The sequence below is a fragment of the Chelonia mydas genome, chromosome 1 (assembly GCF_015237465.2).
Source record: "Chelonia mydas isolate rCheMyd1 chromosome 1, rCheMyd1.pri.v2, whole genome shotgun sequence".
In the NCBI taxonomy this organism is placed as follows: Eukaryota; Metazoa; Chordata; order Testudines; family Cheloniidae; genus Chelonia; species Chelonia mydas.
In genome coordinates this window covers 16,278,403-16,298,501 of record NC_057849.1, presented here as the reverse complement: position 1 = coordinate 16,298,501, position 20,099 = coordinate 16,278,403, and the positions used below count along the sequence as shown (strand labels likewise).

The window sequence follows — 20,099 nt, the reverse complement described above, 5'->3', positions numbered from 1 at the left end:
AGTCCATCTCCAGATAGACAAAACCCTGCTCAGTAACCAAGTGTCATGACAAAACACCCCTGCTATTCAGCACAGGTTTTCTCAGCACACACAAGCATGAGCCATGCAGAACAGCGCTTGCATCACCCTTTTCATTTTGTCATAGCTGCTTATTTCCTCCAAACCGGGCTCTTACACATAACTGGTGATAGCCCTGTCCATCTGGCATCCCATCCGCAACTCGGTACTTTGCTCTTCTAGGAAAAGGCCACATTGCTGTCATTGCGGCAAAGCACTGCAGCCAAAGGGATAATGGTTTGGGTGCATTCATGGGGCAGCAGAAAAGCAGCGCAAGACAAATGAGAAACGCCAGGAATGGTGAACGTAAACGAGCGAGCCAGTGGATGATGTCACAATGTGTTGCGGCAATGGAAGGTAGCTCGATAGTTCTGTGCGTTATACTTACCCTCCCGCCACAGTTAGTCTGAGGGTTAAAAAGGAAGGAAGGAAGGAGAAAAAGGAAAATACGTATTGTATTAGAGCAGGACTACAAAAGCCTTTCGCCAAGTCATGGCGAATCTTTTCCCCAAGCTGAACCAGGAAAGACACAGGTTGTCGGAAGCCTCGTTGCAGGAATCATCCATGATTCAGCAGCGCTGGGAACCCCCTCAAGCAGCGCAGGCCTGTCACGGACCACACTGAGTACTATCACTTTCAGCTGGTGAGAGCAAATTGTACCTCATGGAACCGCTGCTTGCTGGGTTGGTCTCTACCACCTCGGCTCCATTCACAGGGACATATGCAGCTGCGCGGAACTGCCAGCCACACTTCCCAAAACTCTACTCACTTTTCCTCTGCCAGGGTGATAGATAATGCAAACGGACGGTTTATTCACCTGTCAAAATTCCTTTCTCTCTCCAATCAAACCTCCTCCCCTCCTCCCCCCACCAAAAGCCCCTCAGTAATGTGCGAACTAAAAGCCAATCTGTTTTGCTCTTCGTTAGTCAAACAGATTTTAAAATCTTTGACCAAAATTTTACAAAGTTGATGCTTAAAGTTAAGCACCTGATTGCACATGTAGACATATTTAAGTGGTATAGCTGCGTCCGCGTGAGAAGCACCTTGTCGATCAGACAGCACACCGGTGTTCCTGTCCTGGGAGTGCACCAGCAGCGGAGACCTGGCCTAAATATCACCGCAGCCTTTTTGCAGACAATGCGCAAACAGAAACAGAGGCAAAGCTCACTGACTACATTCTTTGCTACAAAGGATTGGCCCAGCTGTACTGCCCAGCTGTCCAAGCCTGTGCTAGTCCCTTTGTCTCCTTCTCCCAGCTTTGGGGAGGCGCAGTCCTCTAGCAGCCATCTCACTTTGCTGTAGAACCGAAGCAGTGTATGGCTAAGGGAATGGGGCAGTATTTCAGCGAGCGCTGGCAAGCTGGGAGTTGTTAAAGAGATTAAAAAGGCATCATTGCATAGGGGGTAAACTCCTCATGAGAGACAGATACCTGGGGCTGCATTTCGCACATCTAATAAAAGGTTAATGCGCTGGCTGGAGGCACAGACACCCAGCATCCACCGCGCACTCAGAACTCAGCCACCAATCTCCTGTGAAAGAGGGGGCCCCCTTCCTGCTGCACAGAAACACACAAGAGGAGATCCACCCACTCCTGCCTCTAAATCAGCAGCTGTTCACAGTCTTTGTGCCCTAGTCAGAGCTAGGCGAGTGCTCACAGGAGCACCAGCCTCTCCAGGGCCCAGGACAGGGCCATCTAGCTGGGTGATTCAGGCTGCACCCAGGCGTGAGAGCCCTGGGCTCCAAGAGGCCTCATGCCCGGCAGCTCTCCTGCTGGGGAGGTGCACATCAGCACAAGACTGGCTTCCTGGCACAGTAGCACCCTTGCGTTACCCTCCTCTGGCTTCCTGCTTCTTGGTTTCCGTTTGTTGTCTCTGTCACTTTTCTTCCTCGGACTCACTCTAAAATAGTCTCCCTCTTTGCCTTTCCCGCACACCGAAAACTAGGGACAGGACATTTCAATGGACTTTCTTCCCATGGGGGCTTCCACTTCCCAGAAAACAACCACAGAATCCCACCCTGCCTTTTGGGCTGACACCCCCATACATGCTTGGACAAGCCCATTAATTCCACTATCTGAACCTGCCAGGAATGCTGCCATTCAGCCACAGCCGGCATCCTGACTCCCCCTCCCCCCGGACTGTGTCTGCAGCCAGCCTATGAGAAAGGGGCACCCCAGTCTCCTACATCAGCCATCACCGGCAGGGACTGACTGCAGGGCTGGGGGCCTGGAAGTCCTGATAGCTAATGGTGGGTTAGACACTGAATCCCATGGGGCCTTGGGCCACCATTTCCAGATTTGGATGCCTAAATCTAGGCTCCTAAATCAATGGCACAAGCATCAGAGGACCTGAATGCTTGTAGCTTCTGTTCATTAAAATCTGAAAATCTGGCCATTTATTCAGATGCCTAAATGTGGGTTCGTAAATGTTGGCTTTAACTTCCCTTGCCTCCCTTTCCTCATCTGTAAACGGGATAATACTAATCACCTGCTTCACAGACTGTGAGAATTAGTCAGTTAAACCTTTGAAGATGGATGTATTACTCTCATTGATGCCTATGAAAGACCCCACACACAGGGAAAGCAGAATATTGGAACCAAGAGGAGAATCTGTCCTGAGTCAATACCACTAAGAAGCAACAGACAGCCTCAAAAATGCTGAGTGAAGACATGACTGCAAAGCAGCTGACCTTTACCTTTACTCAAGACAACTGTTTGTTACATATAAACCAGCTCACCTCACCTAATTCCCAAAAATGCATATTCCAACCTAAGAGGCTATGTTAACCCTTCCCATCGCATCAGCACATTTCTCTCTAATGAATCAAAAATGTAAGGGAATTATCTTCCACTCAAAGCGACCAGAAAGTTATTGGGAGGATATTGCCCCATCCCCACTGTCTTCCGCCCTCCAAAATCTGTGCAATGCAATAGCTGGTGAGACACTGCAGACCGATTCCTGCAAAGCTGAAGGTGCGTTGTTCAACATCTGGAACGGTGGGCTATTGCTAAGGTTAATATTTTGTCATGGCTATTTTTAGTAAAAGTCAAGGACAGGTCATGGGCAATAAACAAAAATTCATTGAGGCCTGTGACCTGTCCCTGACTTTTACTAAAAATAACAGGGGAGGAGGGGCTGACCGCTGGGGGGCCTGAAGCCTGAGTCCGCCACGGGGGGAGGGGGGCTCTAGCCCCGCTGCTGCTGCAGGTGACTGACAGCTCCAGCCCCCGCCACTGTCGCAGGGGTGCAGCCGAAGAAGTCACCGGGGTTCCTTAAAGTCATGGAATCAGTGACCTCCATGAGTAAATTGTATCCTTAGTTATTGCTAAACCTATTCTGACTGCCTTGGTTCTTCATAGGTTTCAAGGCCGGAAGGCAGTATTACGAGGATGTGGTCTGATCTCCTGCATCACGTAGGCCAGAGAATTCACCCAGCTCTGGAACCAAACCCAGCATTTATGAGAGATTTGGAAAATGCTGATGTAACATTTTTTCTCATTTTCACATACCCCCAGTTCCATCTGAGGCAAGGAGCGGAACTGGCAAAATACCAAAAGGAAAGGCTGCTCTTGCCATATTTTTGGCCTACCTGGAAACAGGGTCTGCTAGAAATCTCACAAGTAGAGACAGGTCTGAACCAAACTCAAGCATCTGAACACCCTCAAACTTTTGCGAGGGGTGCGTGTGTGTGTGAGAGAGAGAGAGAGAGTGTGTGTGTCAGATCTGGCTCTGCAAACAGGCCCCTACTTCTGTGGCGGAGTGCTCTCTCTAGATTTTAGGAAAGCCTGTTCTTGTGAGTTCTCCAGCCAGGCCTTACTGACCTAAGAGGTTTGGATAGTTTTCCTAAGATTCAAACAAGCATCTAGATGACCATAATTGTCCCTTCTGGCCTTAAAATCTACCAGCCTATGAATCACTCATCTTTAAATGAAATCCTTAAATTGTTTAAAAAAAGACTTTAGAGGGTATGTCTACACTGCAATGTAAGCCCAGGTTAGTAGAACTCAAGTTAGCAGACCCTGGGTTAGTTAACCTAGGGCTTAAGCGTCTACACTCATTTGTAACTCCAGGTTAGGAATTGTTGAACCCTGTATCCTCACTGCATTATGCAGGCCCAAATCCAACCACCCATGTCCCAGACTTCCTAGTGTCCTCCCAAAATATGGCCGCGCTAACGCCTTGTTCGTGGTGCAGCATGGGAAAACTTGACAGCCCACCAAACTTGACTGTCCAGAGGACAAAGAATGTCTGTCTGGGGGATTGTGGGATACTTTTGGTGGATCCCAGAACACAAGTCCAGTGGGGCTGCATCTACACTGCAATGCAATCAGGCTTGAACCCTGGTTTAACTCCAACACTTCATCCCCATAGGATCTTAGCCCGAGCCCTGGGTTAGCATGATTTGTGTGTATACGAAAGGGAGATTAAGCTTGAGCCCTGAGTTTACACTGCAGCATAGGCATGAGTGAGGGCACAAAACGATGTACTTCTGCCATTGAGTGCCTGCAAGCCTTACAATTTAAGAGCTATCCTGAAATGCCCCATTCTTATGTGGTCACATTGACTATTTGGCAACATCAGATAGCATGCTTGCATGCACTCCAGGTATGTTTTACTTCAGGCACAAACCTGTGCATCTTATGACCCTGCAAGCCCGCAGCCAGCGATTCCGCAACTCTGATAAAACAAACCAAGACCCTTTGATCTCCGACTCCTTTCCTTTTGGAGTTGTAATGTTATAGCAGAATGACCGTGCAACTCAATTTGCCTCCACATTATGTCCTAAATGAAAACCAGTGCAGCTGCACAAGTGCCACGTAGGGCAGAATCTGGGTTGTGGAAGTGTTAGAACCGGCAATGCAGCGTCAGGAGGAAATGGTTGAGTTTGCAAAGCTAGGGAACTGAGCATACCAGGTATGAGATCATTGAGAGACAAACCTGCAAATCCACAATGCTGATTTTACAGTCGCTTTGCTGAGTCAAACAGCACTTAAAGGAGCGTTAAGGCGGCGTGTGCATGTCGGGAATTTAAGAGTTCTAAGAAAAATATCGTAGCAATCAAACCGCAGCTGAGAGAAACCAGGAAATTCAGAATGAATAAGTCTTAAGTGCACACACCAGGTATTGCAAGGTCACAGTGGGAAAACTGCCTTGTCACACCGCAGGTTATTTAATTCCCAGAGCCTGTCACACTGTGGGGATTCTTCAACCACATCCCCTATGCATGGAATCCTCAGTTAGGTCAGCTAAACATGTTGCGATCTTAAAGCGCGCCCAGGCAAATACCTGGGGATGGTTAGTCGTTACATGGGCCATGGGATCAATAGGTTCCACTTGGACAACGAGAAACTCAGTTTAATGCTTCACCCAAAGCACATTGCTCATAACTGCAGAAACTCCCAGCACTCGGGATCCACTCTCAGGTGTAAACCCAGGCTCCCATGTGGGACTTGAATTCACTAGCCCAGCGGTGAGGGGCGCTCCCCATTTGGTCACATAAAAGGAATTAGATTGTCTTAACATCCAGAAGATATATCCTTTCCCCAATTCAGTAAACCCCCACGTGCAATGGTATCTCATGTCCTGCAGGAACAGCATGTAAACTTTGCAGCAGACATGGCAGAGAATAGGTACGCATGGGGCTTGGACCAGTTCAGGATAGAAATGAAAATAAACACAACAAAGCTGGGGTGAGATGACGTTCTCCGGGTGGACACTCACATAGATAAGGTGCTCTCGGTAACGGATGAGCAGGTTCCTCAGAATCCCAGCTTCATTCAGGTCCCCCAGGCGGATCATGTCCTCCACCCCATGGATAGAGGTCGGGTGCATGGGTTTGATATGGCTGGCATTGTGAGGGAAAATCCAATGCTCCTGGAGAGAAAAAGGGGAAAGAGGTCAAAAGTGAGCCTACCATGATATGCACCCGAGACAGATTCAGAAAGGACAGGATGAAAGGATGTATGCAGTACATGGGGCATGACAGCCATTAACTTTAAAGGTTTCAGAGTAACAGCCGTGTTAGTCTGTATTCGCAAAAAGAAAAGGAGTACTTGTGGCACCTTAGAGACTAACCAATTTATTTGAGCATAAGCATTCGTGAGCTACAGCTCACTTCATCGGATGCAGTGAGCTGTAGCTCACGAAAGCTTATGCTCAAATAAATTGGTTAGTCTCTAAGGTGCCACAAGTACTCCTTTTCTATTAACTTTAAAGGATCATAGTGAAAAGGAAATGATCTCTCAGATCCCTGCAAGACCAGGATATAGCTGTGTTTTAACATCATCAGTTCACATGTGGGACTCACTGTCCCAAAGCACTATTGAGAGCAAAGGCTTAGCAGGATCAAAGAGAAGAAAAGAAAAGAAAAGAAAAGAAAAGAAAAGAAAAGAAAAGGGAATTAGGCTTTTATAGACCTGATTCTCATAGAGTTGCAGACCCCTTCACACTGATCTGGAAGTATAAAGGGGCTTTAAAAGTGGGTGTGCAATTTAAGCCCACTTTAAGCCCCCTTTGCACTGCCAGAGTGGTGTAAAGGGGCTGTAGTGAAGTGAGAATCAGGCCTTACATGAAAAAGAAGAATATCTACAGTATTAGCAAGGATAACAAAATGATAAGGGATACAGAACCTCATGTTTCTGGGTATAAACCAGCCACCAACACTGCTAGTGATGGACGGAGGGGTTTGGCTCATCCTCGTCATATGACGAGATAACTGGCTCTGTGGATGAGGGGAAAGCCTCATGAGGGGCATTGCCAGCAGATCGAGGGATGTGATCGTTCCCCTTTATTCAACATTGGTGAGGCCTCATCTGGAGTACTGTGTCCAGTTTTGGGCCCCACACTACAAGAAGGATGTGGAAAAATTGGAAAACGTCCAGCGGAGGGCAACAAAAATTATTAGGGGACTGGAACACATGACTTATGAAGAGAGGCTGAGGGAACTGGGATTGTTAGTCTGCGGAAGAGAAGAATGAGGGGGGATTTGATAGCTGCTTTCAATTACCTGAAAGGGGGTTCCAAAGAGGATGGATCTAGACTGTTCTCAGTGGTAGCTGATGACAGACAAGGAGTAATGGTCTCAAGTTGCAGTGGGGGAGGTTTAGGTTGGATATTAGGAAAAACTTTTTCACTAGGAGGGTGGTGAAACCCTGGAATGCGTTACCTAGGGAGGTGGTGGAATCTCCTTCCTTTGAGGTTTTTAAGGTCAGGCTTGACAAAGCCCTGGCTGGGATGATTTAGTTGGGGATTGGTCCTGCTTTGAGCAGGGGGTTGGACTAGATGACCTCCTGAGGTCCCTTCCAACCCTGATATTCTATGATTCTATGATTCTGAAACATCCATTACTGGTCAGTTGTGGAAATGGGTTACTAAACTAGAGGGACCATTGGTCTGACAATTCCTGTGTCCATGAAATGGGGATTTAGATGAATGGGTCAAAGCTCCATTTACCCTTTCCTTGAGCTGCTCTGAGGAGGAGTGCAGAGGCATTTTGATTCCTGAAAACCTATTATTCTTTATTCTCTTTGGAGCAGGGACTGTTTCTTAGCCAGCGTTTGTACATAGGGTGACCAGAGAGCAAGTGTGAAAAATCAGGATGTCGGGGGGGGGGGGGGGGGGAGGAGGGGATGGTCCCAATAAAACCAGGCCATCTGGACACCCTATTTGTACAGCACCTAGCACAATGGGGCCTGATCTTAGCGGGGGCTTCTAGGCACTGCTGTAATATAAACAATAAGAATAATTACTGCATTCAGCCACTTTTCTGATTTTGGTAGCCAGATCCACTGGGTTTCACAGGCTGCCTGGTTCATCCCTGACCTGCTCTCGAGGTTTTGGAGCTTCAGGTTTGTACATCACCTTAAGCAAGTTTGTCCTTTCAGGTTTGGCAAATTATTCCTGTGGTTTAATTGGCTCTGGAGCCACAAATGGGCACTTTAGACGGATCCAGCCGGGAGCTCATGGAGACTTTGCTCAGAGGCTGTGCTGCATGACATGGCCTACAAAGCTGTTCTGTAACTCGGATTGTCCACGGTCCAATGGCACAAACCCAAACACCCTGCCCCGCCCCAAGGCCCCGCCCCCGCTCCCTCCATCCCCCCTCCCTCCATTGCTCACTCTCCCCCACCCTCACTCACTTTCACCGGGCTGGGGCAGAGGGTTGGGGTGCAGGCTCTGGGCCAGGGCAGAGGGGTTTGGAGAGTCGGAGGGGGCTCCGGGCTGAGCCTGGGGGTTGCGGGTGGAGGAGGGGGTGCAGGCTCTGGGAGGGAGTTTGGGTACAGGAAGGGGATCAGGGCTGGGGCAGGGTGGAGGAGGGGGTGAGGTGTGCGGGCTCCAGCCAGGCAGCGCTTACCTCAGGCAGCTCCCGGAAGCGACCGGCACGTCCCGCTGGCTGCTATGTTCAGGGGTGGCCAGGCGGCTCTACTTGCTGCCCCTGCCTGCAGGAACCACCTCCGCAGCTCCCATTGGCCGCGTTTCCCAGCCAATGGGAGCTGCGGAGTTGGCACTCAGGACGGGGCCAGCGCACAGAGACCCCCTGGCCTCCTCCTGCATCTAGGAGCCAGAGGGATGTTCCGGTGGCTTCCGGGAGCTGCGCAGAGCCAGGGCAGGTGGGGAGCCTGCCTTAGCCCCACTGTGCTGTTGACTGGACTTTGGCCTAGTAAAGGCAATCCGGGAGATTTTAATAGGAGATGGAGGCTGATTCTGGGAGACTCCCAGCCAATCCAGGAGTAAAAAACCAAGAAACTGGTACAGATGACTGGGGCTGGCTACTGAAGGGCTCGGTGGGAACTCAGGAGCAGGTTAGGGAAGATGTTAGTGGGGATCCTATAGGAGAAGAGGAGTGGCTAGCAGGAGCAGTGGTAACTAAAAGCCCTAATCTAAAGTATTTATATAGGCCCTGTGATAGAGTGCTGGGAAACAGCACCTCATGCAGCCCTCTGGTGACGGCAACCACAAGTAGTTGTTCTGGAGTAGCCCTGATTAGGAAGAGCTGCACCTAATTGGTGGACTGGGATGGGCTGAGGAGAGCCCCAAAGGCTAATTAGCTCATTAGCCAAGAGGTAGAGAAGGCACAGGAAGGACATGAGAGAGTGACAGGCTTCTCAGAGAAAGAAGAGATTGCTCAGGGGAAGAGACCCTCTGTCTTTCCCTCTCCTTGGCTGGGTGAGCTAAGGACTGTATGTTATGATAAATACAGAGCTGCAAAGGTTTGGACGGGCGGTAGGAAAGAACAGTGTAAATAAACAGCACAAAGCATTTTCTCTGAGTGATTGATTTGTGGCTAGAAAAGAGACAGGAGCAGGACAAGGCCCTGTCACAGCCCCCCCCACCCCCCCCCCGCCATCACTGTCATGTCTGACCTCACAATCTTGGATGTATTTATCCTCTCAACCCTCCTCCCCCTGTGAGGCAGGGCAGTGCATGTGTCAGATACAACAATTTCCTGCAGTATCCTTGGAAAACCTCATTGTACTAAGTTTAAATCTCTTTGGAGTCCATTGTATTAAATGCAAGGCTTACGTATTATTGTTAAGGTTCCAATCAGGTCACGGGATCCAGAACTTCCATTGACCTCAGTGATATTTTCTGCCCCGGGGCTGGAGCTCCCAGCCGGTCTCTGCACTGCTCCCAGCTCCCACCCTGGCAGGGGGAATACATCCCTGACAAAATGGGGAGGCGGGTTCAGCTCAGCACTCATTGCTGCTGGAGCTCCAGGGTCACAGGGGCTGAGCAGCTCTGGTGGTGGGGGCTCCGCCCACAGCAGCAGGGAGCGCCAGGGGGTTCCCCGCCACCTACAGCAAGCGGGAGCTCTGGAGATGGGCTGCTGCGGGGGTCCCCTCACCTGCCATGGTGGCTGGGAGCTCCGGCACAGAAAGGGTAAGGGACTTGCCAAGGTCATACAGAAACCTATGGCACAGCAGGGAATCGAACCAGGTCTCCCAAGTCCCAGGCTAGCACCCTAATCCCTGGACTATCCCTCCTCTCCAATAAAATAAACTGGAAACAGGAAACGGCTTAAATAAGCCCCTTCAATTGGGTCTGAAATAGACAAGTTGTTCACTAGCTACTTTGTGTTACTGCACTGTCTTGTTGTGGTCGCCCTTGTCAAAGTTACTCCCCCTGCCCCCTTTCCCTCCTTTTGTTTGTTACACCTCCTCCGTGTATCTTGTCTTCCACCTATGTCCTTGGGGACTGGGACTATCTCATGTTGTGTGGTCCCGATCCAAAGTCTATGGGAGTTCATGAAAAGAATCCTATTGATTTCAATGGGTTTTGGATCATACGGTGCATCTGTACAGCACCCAGTGCTTAATCCTATTTGGGGCCCCTACATCTGACACTAATACAAAGGACACACAATCACAATCCTCTTCTCCTTCATACATACGTTGCCTTCATCGTCCACCACCTGGATCTGCCCAGAGTCACAAAGTTTGACCACAGCTCCGATGGGAACGTCGAATTCCCGACCGGTTTTGAGGTCCATCCATACATAATCCCCCTGAAACGAAACAGAGGATAGGCATGTTCTCAGTGAAGATGAGCAGAAGAACACAGCACTGCAGGGAGGACTCAACATTCCCGGATAGAGTCATTTCTGAATGTTTTACTTCAAAACACGGGTGTGAGTGCAAGCGACCTCCTTTGTAGTCCATACAATACCCAACTCCATAGTGCTTTTCATCTGTAGCTTTTCATCACTTCACAAAAGGAGGGTGAAGTATCATTGTCACCATTTTACAGATGTGGAAACTGAGGCACAGGGGGGGAAGTGACTTGCCAGCAGGCCAGTGCAGAGCTGGGAATAAAGCTCAAGTCTCCTGAGTCCCAGTCCAGTGCCCTACCCACTAGGCAACAATGCTACCCCTTCCTCATAAGCGGGTCATAAGGCTAGTGTGAGGCAACTAGGCCCTAGCACTACAATGTATGCTACCTCTCTCATCCAGTTTTGGCAAACTGACCTGCTGCTAATCAGACAGCTACTCATGGGAAACCATTTCACGTGTGTAAAATCTAGTCTGCCCCTTTTTCAATACAATATATTTTAAAACAACATCACAGGCAGAGGGTGGGCATGGGAGGGACATTAAAAGAAAACCAACAAGAGACACAGGTTCAGTCTGATTTGAACCCGAAAGCCTCCCACACCAGAATCAAATGTGTTGACAAATGGTCCCATCAGCAGGTCGTGCACATAGAGTACTGCCTAAGCCAGTGCAAAAAGATGAACAGAGGGGTCGGACCAAACCCGGCCTTTCCTCTGTGCAACGGGAAGGTCTGAATCCGCACAGGGGCCCAGGGAAAGGTGCTGAGGGCCTGAATCTTGCGCTGTGCCCGTTCTCACATGACAGTAAGCAGGAGACAGGGGAAAGATTGTTCATTTTGCCGCTGGGCAGTGAATGTCTTTGGCTAGTCCAACGTATAGCTGACACTGAAGAGAACCTGGAATGGAGGGCAGTGCCCGTGTACTGTCTGCAGACAACAGGTTGCTATCTCTGCATGGGCAGCAGTCTGACTGTGGCTTCCAGCTCAGTCTCACCTGCAAAGAACAGCTTATTTTCAGCCCAAGCAAAAGTGACTCCGATGCAAGCATGACACTGTGACGAGAAAGCAGGCTTTAGACATATCACCCTGCGTTCCCTACTGCAGTCAATGGGAATTTTGCCTGAGTAAGGACTGTCGGATCAGGCCACTAATGTGACCCCACATTTCCTACACAGGTTTTAAATTACTCCTCTGCACGAGTTGTTCACCATTGTCCTCAAAGAAGGAGGAACCAACCTTCAATGAAAACATGAAATTCTTTCCTGCCTCTAAACCCGATCCCGGGAGGTGCTGAGCCTCCTCCAATTCCACTGCCGGCAAAGGGAGTTAAGGGCACTCTGCACTTTCTGCAGCAATTTCTTTCATAGCCAACTAACAAGGAATATAAAACATTGCTAAACATGTATCACTCTGGTCATCTACTCAATGGGAATGGAGAGGATGATTAACCCTTTGAGGGCCATATGCTCCTCTTGGACTAGATGACCTCTTGAGATACCTTCCAGCCCTACATTTCTTTGATTTAATGAAACCTACATCCAGAAATTGACTTAGGCGATGCACTGTACATCAGTGGTTCCCAACCATTTGAAGGTGGAACCTCCACCTTTTGCAACAGATTGCTAGATGGCTGTCCCCCAGGCCTTGGGTCAATTGCTACCATCTCTCCTTGCTTCTTCTCCTTTCTTCCAGCCCTTTACTCTCTCTCTCTCTCTTCCTCTTCATCCCTAGGATCTCGTTTTTTTCTGTTCTATGTATGTTTTTCCTTTCTATTTTTAATGCAATTTTACATTTAAGCTCCCCCAACCCACCAGAAGGCTACAGGCTGTTCAGGCTGGGGGCTGTCCATCTGCGGCTCTAGGCGGAGATGCATGCACTCTTGCTGTTTGCACCTGCTGTCTCGGCCTCCATGGACTGCTACCCTGGGAGCTGCTGCGGCATCAGGGAGAAAAGGCAACGTCTTCAATAGGCCACCCAATCCACGGCGCGGTAATGCTTTTGAGGTGGGGGTCCCGGGTCACGCAGCTTTCTCCACTCCCAATACTTCTCCACTCTGCACCCAACTCTTGCCAACCCCGAGTGTTCCAAAATCATGAGTCAGGCCACGAAAACCATGAGATTTTTTAAAATAATAAATGTTAGACTCATCTTCTTGGCCTTCTGGTTTCTAAGCCCTTCGGGTGAACTTGCTTCACCCTTTTGCTCTGTTCTCCTCAACGATGCAGGCTAGAAGACTGCTCTTTTCTAAACGAACCTGAGGTTCTCAGGTAATCTCTTGCTTCCAGCAGCCATGGCCTTCAGAGAAACCACAAATATTCCAGGACTTACAATAAGATGGTGAGAGTTGGCAACACCGGTACCCCTACTGTGCTAGCTTATTGTATTAGCACACACTCAGGCACTGTACTATGCTGCCTTTTGCCTAAATACTGACTGTTAAAGTCATCATTCAGGCCAGTAACTTAAGCAAACTCTCCATGTTTTCAGGGAGTTTTTCCTGAGCAAGGTTTGAAAATTCTAGGCCAGCTCTGGCAATGGCAACCCTACTGTTTAGTACAATAGCATGTGTTAGGATATAGATATTCAGGCCTGCCTGTAAAGGCCTATACTTTAAGAATGTAGGTATACGTTTATCATTTAGCTAGTAATAGAGGTATACAAGAAAGAATCTGTGTAAGGGCCTTCTCTCACAGTGACAGTCTGAGGCCCTGTTTTTAGGCCAATGCCTTTGGCTAAGCAGCAGAGGCAGCCATAAGCTGGGAAGCGACTGGTCACATCCTCACCTTCCAAACTAGTCCATATGGGGCTGTTAGGAAGGTGATCCAATCTATCACTTCCAGAGAAAGGGAAGAGCCTAGAAGATGTAAAAGGAAATTTAGGTTGATAGTTTTCTGTCTGGTAAGAACTCACCAATGGACACAGCTGGCAAACCTTTATGTCTTTATAGATGTAGCTGTGAAATCCTCACTTCTGTATTGTTTTGTCATTATAGTTCCCACTTTGCTATTGTTTATTTGCATGGTCTCTGTCTGGTTCTGTGATTGTTTCTGTCTGCTGTATAATTAATTTTGCTGGGTGTAAACTAATTAAGGTGGTGGGATATAATTGGTTAGCTAATCATGTTACAATATGTTAGGTTTGGTTAGGTAAATTTCAGTAAAATGATTGGTTAAGGTATAGCTAAGAATATTACTATATAAATTAGGGGCAAACAGGAAGTAAGTTGGGATTCGAAAATAAGGAAAAAGGAACTTGGATTTAAGCTTGCTGGAATAAATATACAATAAACATCGAATTGTTTGCACCTTCTGACTTTGGGTATTGTTGCTCTCTGTTCATGTGAGAAGGACCAGGGAAGTGGGAGAGTGAAGGAATAAGCTCTCTAACAGCATGGTATTATCCCTGGATTATACAGCCATATGCAAGTTATAATTAAAATACAGTATCTTGTTATTAAATAGTCAACTACTTTAAACTCTGCTACCCATATCTACCAAGTTTTATGCATCTCCATGTATAGCATTTATGCACATTAATTATTGAGCAAATTTCCTTATTTGCATCTTATTTGCATATAAATGTATATTTCAGCTTTTTTTAAATGTATGTGTGACAGGTTGGACCCCCCTTTTGGGATGCCACCTGATGTGCTGGGGTTTAACTGAGCTTCCCCTGCTCAATCAGTCTGAGTTCCCTCTTACTGCTTTGCTGGATTAGGCTCTCCGGCCTCTTGCAGCACACACACACAGGTAGGGCCACACCCTGCTGCAGGCACAGACTGGAGTCAGCTCTGTGAGAGAGGGCTCCCCCAGCACTCACGTGTACACCCCTTTTAGGGGTACAAACCCAAAGGTTTTATGAAATTCACCACCTCCTTCAATGTGGAGGGAGATATGCACAACTTCTTGTCCCCCCCCCAAGTTAGAAATTTCATAAACTGGGTTATATTATAAACAAGAAATAAGTTTATTAACTACAAAAGGCAAATTTTAAGTGAATATAAGAGATAACAGAACAAAGCAGATTACTGACCAAATAAAGCAAAATATGCAAGCTAAGCACAATATACTTAAGAAACAGGTTACAAAAACGTAAATTCTCACCCTACATGTTATTTTAGGCAGGTTGCAAAGTTTCTGTGGTTCAGAGTTCCAGTTATATTCCTTTTCAGACTGGACCCCTGTCTCAGTCTGGACTCCCCCATTGCCTTCCCTTCAGGTGGCTTTAGTAGTCTTTCTTCTTGGGCAGACAGGCCATGGAGAGGAGGAGTCCCATTTGCCTTCCTCCCCACCCTTAAATAGGATTTACATAAGGTGGGAATCCTTTGTTTCCCAAACTTGATCCCCCTTCTCTTCCAGTGGAAAGTTACAAGAAGTCCCAGGTAATGTTTAGTATCAGGTGACAAGACCACCTGACCTAGTAGTATCACAGTTACGTCCCCGGACACCTCCCAGGAGGGAGAGGGATTAGTATCTTCCTGATTTTCCTAATGGTTCATCAAATTTTATGGCCTGTTGTCTGGTGGGTGTCTTCCCAATACACACCCAGTTGTAATTGTTACATAGTCCATATTTCTAACTTTAGATACAAAAATGATACATGCATACAAATTGGATAATCACATTCAGTAAAGTATAATCTTTCCAATGATACCTCACAAGACCCATCTTCCATAAAGTATATCTCAGTTATGTCATATTCATACCATAAGCACATTTTCCTAAAGAATACAGAGTGAAACGTTACAGTATGGATTTAGAGTTTGTGAAAGGCTTCATCCAAGATTGATAGACCTGGTGATGAAGCCCCGGGCAAGTTTCCCTACACACACTGCCCTGTCAGCATGCCACACTCTTGATCTGGGATGGGGACTTCCTCAGCAGGGGGAGCCAGAGCCTGGGGATTGTTGAAAGCTTTCCCCACTCTTCCCCTCCCCTCCCGACTTTTCACATTTACTGTCTGGTCACCCTAATTTGGCTCCTCATATTCTTGCTTTGCCTTTTCTATTAGCAGAGCTCCTTCCCCTAGGGCTCTATGCCGCTCTGGCACCAGCAGGGGGACTAGAGAGAGCAGAGACAGAGCTGGCTGCCTACAGAGGAGGCCCCACATTGCCTCTAGTGGCTGAGACATGCTACTACAATTCCTGCTCTCAAACCAGCTCGATGCGTGAGGCTCAACTGAGCAGTGCGAAAGTGTGACAGAGCCCCCAAATGCAGGAGTGTCTTAGCACTGACGACATTGCCTAATACATAAACAGCTCCTTACAGTCTTGTATGTTACACTGCAGGGCCACCAACTGGATTGTTACTAAAGACAATTTCGTACATTCAGCCTCTTTGTTACACAGGGTGAGTAACACTGCAAATGAGTGGATGTAGCCACTCAGATGCAGTTGGCTTCGATGAACGTTGGCTCTGATTCCCTGTAACTCTTTGAAAAGTTAGAGTCAGATTCTCAGCTGGTGTCAATCAGTAAAGCGATATTGAATTAATAATAATAACAACAATATTTGTTTACTGTTGCAAAGTGCTTTGAGATCCTCTAATGAAAGGGGTTATATGAATCAGTAAACCAATTGATGTCTATGAAGGCATTCCAGTTTATATCAACTTAGGCTCTGGCTGTTACTGTTTAAAAAAATAATCTTAATATTTGGCTCAAAATGTCTTCAGAAGTAGCTGATAAATAAGGAAAATAATTTTATGCTTAGAGAATCAAAAATAGATACCTTATCTTTAGAACCAATTGAAAACAACATATGGGTAAAGTAAGTGACATATTGTTCAATTATATATCAGCTTAAATTGTATACTTTAGCACTTATACTTTAGCTTCTTGGAGGATCTCAAAGCATTTTACAATAGTTGACAGTATTATCCTCATTTTATAGTTGGTCAAACCACAGTGGACAGAACCCAGGTCTCCTATTCTAAGGCCCTAATTGCCAGAGAATACTCAAAAGTACAATAAAAATTACATTATACCCCCCAAAGAAAATATTTTATACCTGCGTTCTGGGGGTCAGTACTAAGCAGCCGAGTTTCGTGGCCCATTATGTCACCAGACACCAGAGGTAAACACATAGCCCAATATCATGAAGTATAGTTTTATACTTCTCTTCTATTGTGTGCTACTTTACTACAACAAATAAATAAATGATTTGACTAGCTAACATACTGGATATTAATTTTTTCAAAATGCCCTGTAAGTACAAATTAAAATTTCATTTGTTAACACTGGCCAAAAAGACAATTGTGATGGCCTGGAGTAACTCAGCTAGACCCACCATATCCCTATTTCCTTTTTCTGCTTGGAAAGGGCTTGATGCAAAGTCCACAGAAATCACTAGGAGTCTTTGTACTGACTTCAGTGGGCTTTGGATCAGGTTCAATGGAAACAAAAACATCTGCCCAGGACATTTCATGGTGATTGGCGCTGGGCCATTAAACACCTCAATTAAACTGGTCAATAATCCTCATGAAATGCCCTGCGTCTTGGTAGTTTGGGGTTAATTCAAGATATAGGGCGCAGCACCACAGAACCAAGAACACTTTCAGTCCTTTCATAAATAGCCATATCTGAACCAACCAGTAGTAGCCACTATGCTAGGCACATTCCAAACCCTCCTGACCCTGCCCCCACGAGCTCACAATCTCAGGACAGAGGCGAGGGGAGGGGGAACAGGCAATTTATATACAAGTCAACTCGATTCACTGTAATCAGCACAGTAGAAGTGTTGTTGTTTTTTTTTTAAGAGGGGCATAAATGTGGCCAGAGTAGGGGCTTTACAAATGAGCTCAGGGATGTTGTACCATTCACGGGGAGGGGCGGGGGGCACAAAGAAGGAGGTGCAGATGTAATTGTGTGAGAAGCTGGCACAAGCACTACAGAGGATCAAACTGTAATGTGATATAGATTTCAAAGGAGTCTGAAAGCCATTGTCAGCATTTAGAGCCAGTGGCCCTTATCTTACCGATAAAAGAGTCCGGGGTTTCAAGGCTTGGCTGACATTCCGGAGCAGCGTCCATTTGCCCTGGTCCTTCTCTTCAGCATCCACCGCGCTGGGGCATTGCTGCATGTTGATGGCTTTTGCCTCTTTAGCATTCTAGAGAGACTACTGCACTTCCCTGGTTCCTACACATACTCCACTAGCTGGCAAGGAATCTTCAGAGATATCAGCTGGTTTGCTTTATGCCTCCTGTTGCAGAACAATGATCATAAGCACTCACTTCTGCGGCAAGGAACTGTTTGTCGTGGGTCACAGTGTGGTTCTTGCAAAAGATTTTCTCCTAACAGGAGAGTTTCCAAAGAAGAGCTTAAGGAAAGCTTTAGCTTTTCTCATGGCTCACCACTGGAATATGCTAGAACTATCCCGAATTACTTTGCATTGTGGGAATCTATATACTAAGCAGACAACAGTGTGTTTCTCCACTTACAGTCCTCCCAGCGTCTCCAGTAATGGGTGATCTTCGGTAGGAGATGTAAAGGAAGCTGCAACCAGCAATTCAGACTTCAGGCCTCCTGAAAATGTCACTGTAAGATTCAAGGCAAAACTCTTTATTTCACCGTGACTTCTTTCCTTTCCCTTCCTTTCTCAGTGAAATAACTTGTCAGCAGCTTGATGTCTGTCAGGTCTGAGTCGCTGAATACTCTTGGATACTTATTAATCCACAAGTGTAGTCGTCCCCATGTAACACATGGCTTTTAATTAACCTAATACCTTGCAACACCAAATTAACCAAAGCGCAGTGGGAACCCAAAACCAAAGGCCATCTGGATTTTCTTTAAACTGATCACCCACAGTAGTTCCATAGCAACTGGATTTTAAATAATTGAGTGGAAGGTGTTCTGAGATGCATTACTTGCATAGCTTCATGGGATAACTCAGGCTAAACTATAGATTGAAATTACCTGCAAGTGTGAATAACAACATCAACATCATTACAGTATGCTTTGCTTTTCTAGGGCCCAATCCTGCAATCCTTGCCCATGGGAGTAGTCCAGAGAACTGCTCTCATAAGGACTATTTGTATGAGTAAGGGTTACAGGTTTGGACCCCAATCACACTGCTCATCTAGGATCCCAACTCACTGCGTAAACATGAAATATGACTGCCTGGGATTAAAGTCCCTAGGACCAGAGTCAGCGGAGTGCATTGTATTCCAGCTCCATCTTCATCAGCTCCTGCTACACACCCTAGAACACCTCCCCCACACCTCCAGGTGACCAGTTCAGGATTCCCCCCAATGTGGGAAATCATCAGTTGCCCGTTTAAGGCAACGTAAGGTCATTTTGCACCACTCAGGCTTGTCTAGACAAACAGTGAGTGCGTGGCAAGTTGGAGTGTACGTCTACAGTGCACTAGCCTGCCACACGCTGCATACGCGTGGCCCTGCCGCTGTGCACACTTCCACCTCCTCTGCTTTGAAATGGGAGCAGGTCAGTGCTCACTAGGAAACTTTGAGTGAGTGGTAGCAGGGTCCACATAGACAGTCAGTGTGTGGCAGGCCAGTGCGCTGTAGACTGACACCCCAGCATGCCGCACACTAACTGTTTGTTTAAAGCAGCACTAAGTGACTCTAGCTAGGAGTAGGATCTGATCCCAAGTCCCTGCCCTGGGGAGATCAGAATCTAATTAGACAGTGAGAGTACAGACCAGACCTGTAATACAGTGTACAAAGACCCAAGCACAAGAACAAAACCGTACGTCCTTACTCAGTGATCACGATTCCACCAACTTCCCATTCGGCCTGTGGGGCAGAGGAGATTTACCCCATCTAACACCTGTCATCGGAGCATACCAAGGCAAGTTATGGTCATTAACAAGTCACCCCTCACACCACTCCTGTCAAGTAGGTGCTCTTAAATCTATTTTACAGAAGAATAAACGGAGGCAGGGAGAAGGAACGTGATTTGTCCAAGATCGCACAGACAGAGTCAGTGGCAAAGTCAGGAATAGACCCCAGCAGTCCTGAACCCAGTCCCTTTGATCTAATCACTAGACCATTCTGTCTCTCCCTTTGGATGAATGTGTAACGGACACAGAAATGTCACCCCTCTCTGCATCTTTCCCAATCACCTTCTAACTTGGTCCACTGCCGTTTATGGACTTTTCTTTTCTTATCTGTGCTGTGTTGCAGCTTCTCACTTAAATATAATCTCTGCACTTAGCAACGGCAGAATTTTTCAGAGCAATAACCCCAGGGAATAAGAGGAACCTTTGCTGTGCAGCTGAAAGGCTGAGGAGCTGCTCCTCTCCCCTTCTATGCATGTTTGCACTCTTTGTCCTTCTGGGGGAAGAGGACTAGCCTGGACTTCTTTGGAGATCATCACACATCTCAATCAGCCAGAGGCGCTTGTATCTGGGTCATAGGACACACTTCCTTCCCTTAGCAGCAGCCTGAGTGCACTGCCTCTGTGACAATTCCATCCAACTAGCCTGGAAATTAAGCCCCTATCTCCGGCCTCAAGGTATAGAGCAATACCATGGAGCCA

The 20,099-nt window shown here is 47.2% G+C and overlaps 1 protein-coding gene across 5 annotated transcripts in view; it reads right to left on the bottom strand.

Annotated features, from left to right (window-relative positions):
* Positions 1 to 20,099, bottom strand: part of MYO7A (myosin VIIA) — a 181,379-nt gene that overhangs the window by 99,832 nt on the left and 61,448 nt on the right. For 2 of the 5 annotated variants that reach the window (XM_043527890.1, XM_037885073.2), the window contains exons 1-3: positions 17,578 to 18,209; positions 10,447 to 10,560; positions 5,778 to 5,930 (exon numbers count right to left, since the gene is read on the bottom strand). In XM_043527890.1, coding sequence (XP_043383825.1) covers positions 5,778 to 5,930; positions 10,447 to 10,560; positions 17,578 to 17,682 — 372 coding nt within the window. In that variant the 5' untranslated portion in view covers positions 17,683 to 18,209. Of the gene's footprint in view, positions 1 to 445; positions 464 to 5,777; positions 5,931 to 10,446; positions 10,561 to 17,577; positions 18,211 to 20,099 lie in introns of those variants that run through there. The other 3 variants (XM_043527883.1, XM_043527899.1, XM_043527904.1) reach the window with 3 other exon arrangements.